This window comes from Hemiscyllium ocellatum, chromosome 4, assembly GCF_020745735.1.
Source record: "Hemiscyllium ocellatum isolate sHemOce1 chromosome 4, sHemOce1.pat.X.cur, whole genome shotgun sequence".
Lineage (NCBI taxonomy): Eukaryota > Metazoa > Chordata > Chondrichthyes > Orectolobiformes > Hemiscylliidae > Hemiscyllium > Hemiscyllium ocellatum.
The window spans coordinates 75,566,641-75,580,510 of record NC_083404.1 but is presented as its reverse complement, the minus strand read 5'-3'; the positions used below and the strand labels follow the sequence as shown (position 1 = coordinate 75,580,510).

General features: G+C 38.6%; 1 protein-coding gene across 3 annotated transcripts in view; it reads right to left on the bottom strand.

Moving 5' to 3' along the window:
- The window catches only part of atp6v1h (ATPase H+ transporting V1 subunit H), a 128,912-nt gene that overhangs the window by 42,270 nt on the left and 72,772 nt on the right, over positions 1 to 13,870 (bottom strand). For all 3 annotated transcript variants that reach the window (XM_060824336.1, XM_060824337.1, XM_060824341.1), the window contains 2 exons: positions 5,816 to 6,008; positions 621 to 799 (listed from right to left, as the gene is read on the bottom strand). In XM_060824336.1, coding sequence (XP_060680319.1) covers positions 621 to 799; positions 5,816 to 6,008 — 372 coding nt within the window. The remainder of the gene's footprint in view (positions 1 to 620; positions 800 to 5,815; positions 6,009 to 13,870) is intronic.

The window sequence follows — 13,870 nt, the reverse complement described above, 5'->3', positions numbered from 1 at the left end:
GCCCACCACCGATGTCAGGCTCACCGGTCTATAGTTCCCTGGCTTGTCTTTACCACCCTTCTTAAACAGTGGCAACACGTTTGCCAACCTCCATTCTCAAGCTGTTTCACTACAGCTGCAACACCAGCATCTCTCAACATCACAAAAGTTGCCCAGAAAAGTCTTGTCCACAAAAAGCAAAGCAACTCAAAGCCACCTAATTTCCACACACACTGATATCTTCTTATCCTTCCTAAAGGTCAGAACCCAGAATTGGGCACAATATTCCAGTTGAAGCAGGTTAAGAGTTTTGTATAAAATTATTCAAAGTTTTGTGCTTTTGTACTTAATGCTTCTACAGCTTCTAATGAGAATTAGAGTATAAATTTTAAATGTTTTTCCTTTAATGTTATAAATATATGTTCCATAATTCAACAACTTCTCCACTTATTGCCATAATAAAATCAGCTCTAGTAGGGCAGGTTCAAAGGTTACGTAGGAATAACATTCACAAAAATACATCAAATGAGCATTCAGGTCAGTCACAATCCAGGCATTCCACAAATAATAATCACATGATTGTTTGGACTATGTTTTTTAAATTAAAAAAAAAGACAATGATGGGTACCACCATATCTAACCTAAGATCTTGGACACTCTCTCCAAGCTTTTCCAAAAGGAATTTAATGTCATCAGCAATGTCTTCATCATCATATTTTTGCTGTTCAAGGTTCTCCAACTGTTTAAGGACTTTGCACTGAATCATAGCAAGTGCATATTCTTGATGAGTTTCTCTTTCTGCAGATTTTTCCAGAAGGTTCTGTTAAAAGAGTGTTCAAAATTTTACTTTAATTTTTAAAAAGAAAATCAAATCAAAACTATATGCTGCAAATGCACATGATAAATACAAGGAATTACAAAAAAATGTGTGTACTTGTGCCCATTCTATAAGCATTTAACATTAGATTAGCAATCTAGATATTGCTAATGACACCGGAACAAAAGGCTATAAGCCCGGTCACTCTCTCGATACACATCTCCTGAATTAGCCACATCCTTCACAAGGGACATAATTATGACTTCATGAGTCAACCCCTCATCCAATATTAATTTTAGAAATCTTAAAGACATATTTCACTTGTTTAAAAATTTTTCAAAAGCAAAGATGATCTGTCAAAAGGGAACAAGGGAACGCACTCCTTTTGTGAAAATAATTTCATATTTAACTGAAATAACAATCACTTGTCAATGGATCATGATGAAAGTTTTGCAATTACTGGATTTGTGTAGGTACAGGAAAACATAACTGGTATAAAACATAACAATCAAGATTGATTGATTGCAATCAAACCATATAATCTTTTGCACAATGCAAATTTATCACATTTAATATTAAAAGTTAAAAGTTGAAAATAACTCTCCCAGGTATCAAATTATCTTAAAATATTTTATCATGACACAAACGTTTGTTAGCAGCTAGATCTTGAATTTCCAGTTTGTGTTAGCACTACGAAATATTTTTAATATTTTCTTTGTATGTAGCTATTCATGCATAAATTTTGTTTTGTCACAGTTCCACTCACTAAAATGATGCATCTATTTCAGAAGTTGCATACGTCAATTCATAAGTTTCTATTTGGGTACGCTGAACAGCAAAGTTTGTGGTCCTATAGGTTATGAAAGGGCTGCTCCTGGTTAGTGCGTAAATCCTCAACACCAAGATGTTTGCATACGCATATGTAAGGTGGAGTTAAATTAATTTATATGTGGCTTACACAAGACCAATGTTTTGCATTGAACAGCCAGACATATCAAAAAGCTTGGTCGTTTCTAATTCAACTTATTTTGAACTTCAAGCCAATTCAGTGCTCCACTCAGTTTAGTATCTGTAAAATCAACTTGATTGTGATTATCGATTAGTATCAAATTCCAATGTAAATTGGAAAGAGGTCCATTTAGTAATCAAAATGTCAATTGTTTTCATTAATGGTCTATCACATAGAAAATAATTTGTTCCTGAAATATTAAAACAATTAACATGAAAACAAAAACACTACAAACATCTTAAGAGTACTCTTCACCATTATTAAGACCACGGTGAATTTTTACATCATCTCCTTTCACTTGTTCTATCATATCCCTCAATTCCATAAGCAGCCTACAATTTATTCAGTTTTGAATACACACCACTTTTGAAATCTAAAATCTGTCAGAGATGCCCAGTTATGAAAGCTCAACAGATATTATGAAAAATTTTTTAAAAAAAAAAATCTACCTTTAGACAGATTGTCCTATTCCTCAAGGTGGTGCAAATTTTGCATGACAGATATTCAGAATTTTGCCTCCAGCACATTTGCATATCAATGGGGTGCTCATGCTGTTCACAGTCAAGTGAAGAACATGCTGCTTTGTAAAAAGTATCATATGGCAAATTATACCAAGACAGTATTAAATTTAAAATGACAATTTCAGTAAATTCTAAAATGTCAGCTTGAGTCAGTGAGGATTTTTCTTTCATTAGATGTCAGCATTGTCAGCAAGTAAATAAATGTGTTGCCCAACCATACGTGCTCTCAAAGGTGATCATGAGCTCCCTTAACTGCTGCAGCCCTGTAAGGTAGGAGCACTTTCACCACTGCTGATAAAGTAGTTTAATGATTTTGAGATAGCAATGCAGGTGCAGAGCCATAGTTCTAAGTAGGGATGGCAAACTTGCTAATGGTAGTATTCTCATGGCTCTATTGATCTTCATCTTCTACGTGGTATATGCCAAGACTTTGAAAATGTGCTGCCAAAAGCAACTTTAGTGAGGTGCACCATGCAGATAGTACACACTGCTGCCACTATGCATTAGTGCAGGACCCAATTGCTTAAGAAGGTGGAGGACAGGGTCCAAACCAAATAAATTGTAGGCCCAATGTACCCAGACTTTCAACTGCACCCAAAGTGGAAAATTTGATTGTGAATTCAATAAACCTGTTGGACGATGACACATTGCGAGATTTCTGACTTGGCCACTCCAGTCCAATGACACCTCCAAAAGTTTCTATTGGAAGCATGTAAGTCAACACATTTTACAATGACTACAAATTCTGCTTATTGTTGTAGCAACCATATTTCCTCAGGTACTGATAATAGCTTAATATTAATTGTGATTAAAACTTTTAAATGGGAGACTGCGGACATGTCCAGGTGAATGTTGTTAACTGGTTATGACTGACGTTTAAAGGTGGTTAAAGATTGCAGGCTTAAAATGGCTTATGGAATACATAGTGTACAGTTTGATAGAGTTTAAGCATGGTGTCACCATTAGGTTATTGACTTGTTAATTTAAAATCAAGCAAAATTAAAACCGAAAAGAGACATTTCATGGTGTTTTACTACTTTTGAAGGGAGATCTTAAAAGTGGAAACATAAAAGAAACATATTGAAACAGTTACTGGAGTTAGAAAACAATTTCCCAAATTAAGGTGAAAATACAGCAGTTTAATAACTGGCACCTATGGGGCCAGGAATGCGCTAGTTAATCAAATACTGTGGATAATCAAATCCACATAATCAATGTAAAAATGCACAGTAAGTAATAGAAATGTAATGCAAGGGACATACACACTATTTCTTTATTCACAGCATAAATCACAAATAATAATGCTATTTTGCCTTAAGTAAAATTTACTGACAGAGAACCTTTTCATTCTCACCCTCAACTGACTATTTGGTCTTCACAGTAGATTGGAGTATTTGAGGAGAAATTGACTCAAAATGGAACATACTATTGAGATTTCATGCAGCCATTCGATGGTTTACATGGAGATAAATAAAACCTACAGTCTCATTATACTGAATAATACAGTAAGATTTACTGTATTTGTGGGTTTATAATTTTTTGCAGGTTTATCGAGCATGCTGGCTCAAACAAAGTTTGTTGCAGATAATGACTCTATGACTTATGAAATTGTGGAGTTGAGAACTACCCAATGAAACTACCAAAGATATAAAAGAACTTAAGTCTTAAAAAAAGCCAAAAATGAAATTTAAAAAAGGTTATAATGTTACCATTATAAACCAAAAGCACATCTAACTGTGAAGCAGGGACAAAAAAATATGGCTTTACAAAAGTTCAAGATCTTCATGAAACAAACAGGAAACAAAACAGGTGCAGGAGTAGCCATTCGGCTGTTCGAGTCTGCACCACCATTCAACATGATCATTGAATCTCAGTATCTCATTCCTGCCCCCTCCCCCATACCCCTTGACCCCTTTAGCCGCAAGAGCCATGTCCAGCTGCCTCTTGAATATATCTAAGGAACTGACCCAAACAGCATCTACCACAGGTTCACAATCCACTGAATAAATTCTTCTTCTGTCCTAAATGACTTAGCCCTTGGGCTTCCCAAACATTGGTAACATTCTTCCCAATCTAGCCTGTTCAGGCTCATCAGGATTTTGTATGTTTCTATGATGAACCACCACTCATTCTTCTAAATTCCAGAGATTATAAGTCCAGTCAATCCAGTCTTTGCTCATGTCAGTCCTGCCATCCCAGAATCAGTCTGGTGAACCTTCGCTAGACTCAGTCAACAGCAAGAATGCCCTTCCTCAGACTAGAAGGCCAAAACTGGACAAATACTCAAGGTATGGCCTCACCAACTCTGATACTCAAATTCTCTTGCTCTGAAGGAAAGCATGCCTGTAGGTTTCCTCAGTGCCTGTTCCACCAGCACGCTAACCTTCAGTTACCATTCTACCATGATACACAGATCTCGTTGCATCTCACCTTTTCCTAAACTGCCACCTGATGATAATTTGCCTTCCTGTTTGTCATCAAAGTGGATAACCTCACATTTATCCAAATTATATTCCATTTGCCAAATATATGCCCAATCAGCCAGCCAGTCCACGTCCCCCTGCAGCCACTCAACAAACTCTTAACAGCACACTCTGCCAACCAGCTTAGTGCCCTCTGCAAATCTGGAGATATTGTTTCCAATTCCTTCACCCAATTTGCTAATTTATATTGTAAACAGCTAAGCTCCTAGCACTGAACCCTGCAGCACCCGACTTGTTACTGTCTACCATTCTGAGAAGGACCCATTTATTCCAACTCTCACCTTCCTGTTTGCCAACCAGTTCTCTATCCACGTCAATACATTACCTCAGTTAACAGAGCTTTAATTTTCCACACTAATCTCTTCTGTGGAAGATGTCAAAGGTCTTTTGGACGTCTAGATAAACAACATCCACTGCTTCAAAAGACTGTACTTTACCAGTCATATCCTCAAAAAATTCTAGATTTGTCAAGCATGATTTCCCCTTCATGAATCCATGCGGACTAGGACCAATTCTGTTCCTGCACAATTCCAGCATTTTTCCCACCAATGTCAGGCTAACCCACCGTTAATTCCCCATTTTGATCCCTCCCTCAAAAAAAGGTAGAGTTCCATTAGCTACCCTATAGTCCACTGGAACTCTCAGAATCCACAGAATGCTATAAAATGATCGATGCCATTGTTTTCACACCTGCACTGTATTTATAATATCATCAATAAATGTTAGCACTGAACTACAATAGATAGAACAAGGTTTCAGCACCAGCTTATCCAAAAAATGACAACCTATGCAGACAAGCTCAATGAAATGAACACCACACTTCTGGAACGAATCTTAACTTCAAATTGTGAAATTTTTTTAAAAGGCTTCAACAATCTGATGTTAACTACCTGATCAACCACGAGAAGATATATATTCCATAGCCATTCCAGATAATGTTTAACAATAAAAATTACTGGAATTCAGTGACAAGGCTGCAATCTATTAAAATGATTTGCATACATACCCTAAATGTTGCCAGAATAATTCTGGTAACCTTTTCTTTCACAGATTCCTGAAGAATATCTGATAGGGCTGGAACGATGTTCAATCTGCGCAGATATTCACACAGTTGTGGACTGAAGGCCAGTAACCAGAAGGAGAAGATCATCTGATACTGCAGCTGGAAGCCACATTTGTTGTTTATAACAGCTATAATGCTGTGTTGGGTAGGAGTGGGAGTGAAAAGAAAAATTTGAAATAATTCTTGACACATTATCAAATAGAATCTTTGATCTAAAACAAGTAAAAATCTGTTCAGAATGGCTTTTCAACCCAGTGAGCAACCCTCCCCTGTACTGAACTGGAAATCAAAACAGAACTGAAGTTTGAATCTAAAATGCTGCAGAAAAATTGAATCAAACTATTTTATCAGCTCATATTTCTGAATCGTGTGTCTCCTTTAACTAACATGTCTATTCACATCCTACATCATTTTCTTGCCATTGGTATGAAATAATAACCCAAGACAATAATCCAGACAAAGCAATTATGAACCTTTTAATCTGATCTTTGCCAGACTTTCCTGAAGTGTATAATGCAACCAAAATGGATTCAAAGCAAAACTTCTTACATTTATTAAAAAAAATCAAAACATGTACTATTGAAAATCAATTAGTTGAGCATGAGGCAGCCTCTTGCCTAGTCACCAGCCCAACTCTCAACCTAACTCACCCAATTTAGACTGAAAATTGGAATGGCAGGCAGCCATCTTTAAAAGTTGGGGTCACAAAACCATGATCAGCCACTACGCAGTACCTCTGACATGGGAATGGAGGAAAATGGGGCTGAACAACTGTCAACTGTTTCTTAGTTTCTTTGACATGGAGCAGATTCCATTTCCATAGAGCTAGCCCATGTAATAACTTGCACTAATAGGTGGTGTTCCTGTTTTTAACTGGCAATGTCCACTAAACCAGCCCCTCCCTAACTTAGGAACAGCCACTACAACCTCAATGACTCAATTACTATAAAGTGCATTCATCACATGCATGAATATCCATTGATGTTATCACTAGACTATTAATCCAGAAATTCAGCTAATGTTCTTAGGACCTGGGTTCAAAATCCTACCACAGCAGATAGTGGAATTTGAATTCAATAAAAAACAAATCTGGAATGAAGAATCAAACAATGACTCTGATAGTCAGAACAGCTCATCAGGTTCACTCAAGTGCTTCAGAGAAAGAAATCTGCCATTCTACTACATGCAACTCCAGAGCCACAGCAATGTAGTAGACTCTAAACTGCCTTTTGAAAAGGCCAGCAAGCGTTGTATCAATTAAGTCCTAAAGAAATGAGACAGGACAAAACACTTGGCATTAACCTAAGCACCATACACAACTGTAACAATGACAGTCCTGTTGGCCCTGCAATGCACTCCACTAATGTCAAAACTAGGAGAGCTGTCTCAGACCAGTCAGGTACCAGCCTGACTAGTTAATTGTTCACAGAAACATACCTCAGACAACTTCCCAGACACCACCATTAGCATTCCTGGTTGTGACCTGTCATATCCAGCAGAGGTGGTGGCACAGTGGTATACTGTTGGGATAGGGTTGATCTGGGAATTCTCAAAATTGAATCCAGACTCCATGAATAACATGTGTTTAACCCGAAGACAAGAAACAAAACATTTCTTGCTGATGATCACATACCTACTTCCCTCAGCTGATGAATCAGAACAGCGCACATTGAACAACACTTAGAGGAAGCACAGAGAATGGGCAGTGTAGAATGTGCTGTGGGTGGGAGATTTCAAGGCCAAGAGTGGCTTGGCAGCAGCACTACTTATAGAGCCACTCGGGTCCTAAAGGATCTGTGAAACAGAGTCTGCATCAGGTGGCAAGTAATCACAAATAGGGAAAAACATACTTAACCTCATCTTCACTCATCTGTTGCAGATATATCAGTCCATGGCAATATCAGGAAGAGTGACCACTGCATAATCCTCGTGAACACAAAATCCCACCTCCACAGTGAAAATACCCTCCATCATATTGTGTAGCATTATCACCTTGCTAATGAGACAGACTTCAAATCGATCTAGCAGCTCAAGACTGGGCATTCACAAGGTGCTAGGGCCATTAACAGCAGAACTGTACTCCAATAATCTGCAGATCCCCTACTTAAACATTATTCAATGAGGAGACTAACCTTGATTCAATGGTGACTGCAGAAGGCAATGTCAACCTGGTGATGCTATCAAACATGATGGCCTTACTATCACTGATTTCTCCACTATCAACACTCAGGAAAGTTGCAATTCACCACTGTCTCCTGCAGTCTCTATTGAATCAAGGTTAATCCCCTCATCTGATCATAATGTTTGAATGGGGGATCTGCTGAGCCAGGAGGTTGCAGTTTACTGGAGTACAGTTCTGTATGGCCCCAGCACCTCAGATTAAGCTGAACAAGCCACATAATAATGGTTGCAAGAGCAGGTCAAGGGCTAGGAATACTAGCAAACAGTAACTCACTGACTGCCCAATTGTCTGGAGTGCAACAATGCTGTGCTTAACAATCTAGGACAAATCAATCCATTTGATTGGCATCAAATCTATAAGCAACCACTCCCTTCACCACCAACTCAGCAGCAGCAGCTTGTACCACCTACAAGATGTACTTCCAAATAAAACTGGACAAATACTCAAGGTATGGCCTCACCAACTCTGATACTCAAATTCTCTTGCTCTGAAGGAAAGCATGCCTGTAGGTTTCCTCAGTGCCTGTTCCACTAGCACGCTAACCTTCAGTGACCATTCTACCATGATACACAGATCTCGTTGCATCTCACCTTTTCCTAAACTGCCACCTGATAATAATTTGCCTTCCTGTTTGTCATCAAAGTGGATAACCTCACATTTATCCAAATTATATTCCATTTGCCAAATATATGCCCACTCAGCCAGCCAGTCTAAGTCCCCCTGCAGCCACTCAACAAACTCTTAACAGCACACACTGCCAACCAGCTTAGTGCCCTCTGCAAATCTGGAGATATTGTTTCCAATTCCTTCACCCAATTTGCTAATTTATATTGTAAACAGCTAAGCTCCTAGCACTGAACCCTGCAGCACCCCACTTGTTACTGTCTACCATTCTGAAAAGGACCCATTTATTCCAACTCTCACCTTCCTGTTTGCAACCAGTTCTCTATCCACGTCAATACATTACCTCAGTTAACAGAGCTTTAATTTTCCACACTAATCTCTTCTGTGGAAGATGTCAAAGGTCTTTTGGACGTCTAGATAAACAACATCCACTGCTTCAAAAGACTGTACTTTACCAGTCATATCCTCAAAAAATTCTAGATTTGTCAAGCATGATTTCCCCTTCATGAATCCATGCTGACTAGGACCAATTCTGTTCCTGCACAGTTCCAGCATTTTTCCCACCAATGTCAGGCTAACCCACCGTTAATTCCCCATTTTGATCCCTCCCTCAAAAAAAGGTAGAGTTCCATTAGGTTCCACACATAATAATGGTTGCAATAGCAGGTCAAGGGCTAGGAATACTAGCAGACAGTAACTCACTCCTGACTGCCCAATTGTCTGGAGTGCAACAATGCTGTGCTTGACATAATCTAGGACAAATCAATCCATTTGATTGGCATCAAATCTATAAGCATCCACTCCCTTCACCACCAAGTCAGCAGCAGCAGCTTGTACCACCTGCAAGATGTACTTCCAAATAACTTCGAGATGGAAGAACAAGGGCAGCAGATACATGGGAACACCTGTAAGTTCCACTCCAAGCAATTCACCATCCTAACTTTGAAACAGATCGCCATTCCTTCAGTGCCACGGATCGAAATCCTGGAACTCTCACTAACATAATTGAGGGTCTACATACAGTAGATGGACTACAGCTGTTCAAGATGGCAGCTTAACACCCTCTCAAAGGCAACAAAAGATAGCTAACCAGTGACACCCACATCCCACAAAAAAATAAAAACAAGCTTTAGATATATTTAAATTTATTTCACAATGAAATGTAGGGTATTCAGGGTACATTGAAGACTAAAAGACTTCTACAGGACAAAGTGAAATTGGCAGCGTGATTATAGTTACAAAGAAAAAGGAAGTGAAATTATGCTTTCAGAAGAAAAGCAAGGAAAAAATATAAGCTTAATAATTCCATAATGCAGGGCGTGGAGGGGTAGAAATATTTAGGATTTGAAGACTCTTGAATGAGTCAGCAGATGCTGCTGCTTGTTAGCAAAGACATCAATCATTTACTAACCCCATTCCACTTTACACTCCACTTTGTGGCTTTTCAGCTTTGATGAAATATCCAAAATACACCTTTCCTTGGTGTTACTTGTTTTTTAAACCAAAACTTTCTTTTGTGCTTGCAATTTCAAGTACCTCAAATTTATCTTATCGCCTACATATGGAACTTTTAGCATTCAATCTTAGTATGCATTAGTTGAGTTTTCTTGCTGTGAACACATCTTCACAAAATTACTTCCAGTTATCTATCCTTGTTGCTGCACCACAATTTGTCATTAGTACCAAATGACCTAAAGAGAGAAACTCAGGCACTGTTTCAATGTGCCTATTTTAATCGTGATGCTACTTTGTCCGACTGTATTTCCTTTAGTTACCGTTGTTTTATGGTGTCTTTTTCTGTTCTTAATCCATATTCTAAATTTTAGGTTTTATTGGTTAAAATATTTTGTAGGCTCTACTTGCAGTCTGCATATAGTGTTGTGGTGTCAGTAAATCTTATCTTGCCAGTCAATGTCACTCTTTAGCAACATATCCAAAATAAAAAGTGTGATATACACAAACAAACACAATAAAATGCTACATATTTCTAGATAATTATCAATGTTCAGATCTCCACCAATCTTTGCTTCAAATGTGCTAAACATGTATTTCTATTCTGATTTTCAAAATTACTTTAATGAGATGACTTGTCAAAGCATTTCGCACTCCATCGCTGCAAGTTTTTTTTTATTAACTTGAATTGGACCCTCAAACATGGACTTGCCAGGACTTTCGACTACATTCATTACTTGGCACTTGCTCTGTCTAATATGTTAATAGAATGCAGATGGGAAGATTCCCAAGGAATTCTCTTAACCCAATCATGTCAGTGTTGCAATTCATCTGTCAAAATCCAATCCTCAGATAGTAGCAATACTTCTGCAGTGGCATAGGAAGATAAATGTCAGGTTGAGTGGAGATGTTCTATAAAATATAAGGAAGACATCAGTGATGGAGTGTCATCAATTCAAAATCTTTTCTACAAGAGCAAGATTTTAAAAATTCCAGTGAAGGGTACTGTTGGAGCCTACAATGCTTGTCCACTAGGAGTAACTGAATCACAAATTTCAAAAGAGAACAGATGAGAGTAATAAATGACAACCTAAAGCTCAAGGAGGTAACACTGCTACATTTTTTTTTTGATTCCCTTCAAGCACCTTCAAATTCAAGATAGTTTTGCTCTCTAAGTTGATGAGATTGTAAACAGTCCGGTAATAGGTAGGACCTTAGTGGATGATAAGATTATTGGTCCTATCACATTAAGCAATTAAAATTTAGGATTAAGAAATAGGAAAGAGACACGATAAAAGAAATCATAAGGTAGGCATAAGATTAAAACAAAGGAGTATGATCAAAGTTTGTGAGAAGATTTGTAGCTCGGGTGCTCGTTGCTGTGGTTCTGTTCGCCGAGCTGGGAGTTTTTGCTGCAAACGTTTTGTCTCCTTTCTAGGTGACATCTTCAGTGCTTGGGAGCCTCCTGTGAAGGGCTTCTGTGCTGATTCCTCCAGCATTTATAGTGGTCTCTGCCGCATCCGGTTGTCAGTTGCTGTCCGCTGCAGTGGCCGGTATAGCAGACAGCAACTGACAACCGGAAGTGGCAGACACAAACCACTATAAATGCCAGAAGAATCAGCACAGAAGCGCTTCACAGGAGGCTCCCAAGCACTGAGGATATCACCTAGAAAGGGGACGAAACGTTTGCAACAAAAACTCCCAGCTCGAACAGAACTACAACAAAGGAGTATGATTTTATTTGCATTACAGAAATGTGGATGCAGGGTGACTAAGACCAGAAAATCAATATTTAAAGGGTATTGAACATTTAGGAAGGACAGGCAAAGAGCAATAGGAGCTAGCTGACAACATGGAACAGAGGGGGGAGGGGCGAGAAGAGCAGGCGAGAATCTTCAATCTGATGAAAAGGACATAATATCTGTTTGGATGGAACCAAGATACAGCAAGGGTCATCAAATGTTTCTCCAAGTAACTTAATGTCCACCAAACAGCAGTGGTAATTTAGAGCTTGGCATAAATCAGGAAATCAAAAGTTCATATAGCAAGGAGAATGAAGTGATCAAGGGCCATTTCACACTGCATGACTGAGTTAATCTACCTTGCATCTATGCTTTGGGAGAATAATTTCATGCTGTGTTTTGACAGTATTTTCTGGAACAATATATCAAGAAACCAATTACATTAAAGAATGTTTAAGAAAAATGGTTATAAAGATAGAAGATGCATTGGTGATAATGTTTCAAAATTTTATTAATTCTGCAGTGGTACTGAACATTAGAAGATTGCAAGTTTAACCCCAATGTTTAAGGAAGGAAGAAGAGAGGAAACAGTAAACTATAGATCTGTTAGCTTGACATCAGAAGGGTAATTACTGGAATCTATTATAAATATCCACTAATCTCATACTTCAGAAAATAACTGTCTTGTTGAATACAATCAATATGGCTTAATGAAGTGAAAGCAAGTCTAACCAGTTTTTTTTGGGAGCATATAGCTAGCAGAGCTGAATGTGAACCATGACAATGGTGTGAAGAAGCTTTAAGCAGGTCAAGAGCATTGCAAATGAAATTCAAGTGCTGAGAGATTATTAATTTATGCTTCTCCTACCAAGAGGTAAGGTGTTTCTCTTGAATCATGCAAAATTGAAAAACATTGATATACAAGGGACTTGGGTGTTCTTGTTCATAAATGATAACACTATATGCAGGTACAAGAAACAAACCAGTATGTCAGCCTTTATTGCAAGAGGATAGGCGTACAGGAGCAAAATAAAAGGTCTTCCTTCATCTGTACAGAACACTACTGAGACTGCACCTGGAGTATTTTGTACAGTTCTAGATCTCTTTTCTGAAGGAATGCAATCGATGCTTACAGATCGATTCCTGGGATGGTTGGATTGTCCTAGATGGAGGAGGATGAGCAGAAACTGTCCATTTACCTTCCCTATTACCCACAGAAGTGGGACGCAAACTTTTGTTGTGACTCGTGCACAAAGATGCGCAAATCCTACTATCCTGTAACTTCTGCAATCTTTTTCCAGTTAAGTAATATCCAACTTATTTCTCCTGCCGAATTACACAACTTTATATTTTCTCACATTATTCAAAGTTTGTGAGAAGATTTGTAGCTCAAGTGCTCATTGTTGTGGTTCTGTTCGCCGAGCTGGGAGTTTTTCTTGCAAAAGTTTCGTCCCCTTTCTAGGTGACATCTTCAGTGCTTGGGAGCATCCTGTGAAGCGCTTCTGTGCTGATTCCTCTGGCATTCACACTGGTTTGAATCTGCCGCTTCCGGTTGTCAGTAGCTGTCCGCTGCAGTGGCCGGTATATAGGGTCTAGGTCGATGTGTCTGTTGATCGAATTTGTGGAGGAGTGCCAAGCTTCTAGGAATTCCCTGGCTGTTCTCTGTGTGACCTGTCCTATAATAGTGGTGTTGTCCCAATCGAATTCATTTTGTTTGTCATCTGAGTGTATGGCTACTAGGGATAGCTGGTCGTGTCGTTTCATGGCCAGTTGGTGTTCATGGATGCGGGTTGTTAGCTGTCTTCCTGTTTGTCCTATGTAGTGTTTTGTGCAGTCCTTGCATGGGATTTTGTAAACCACGTTGGTTTTGCTCATGCTGAGTATCGGGTCCTTTGTCCTGGTGAGTTGCGATATCCACCTACTTATTTTTATCTATTAGTTAGCCAATCTTCTGTACACAGTAATATTCTACCTCCAACACTGTGAGCTCTTATTGTA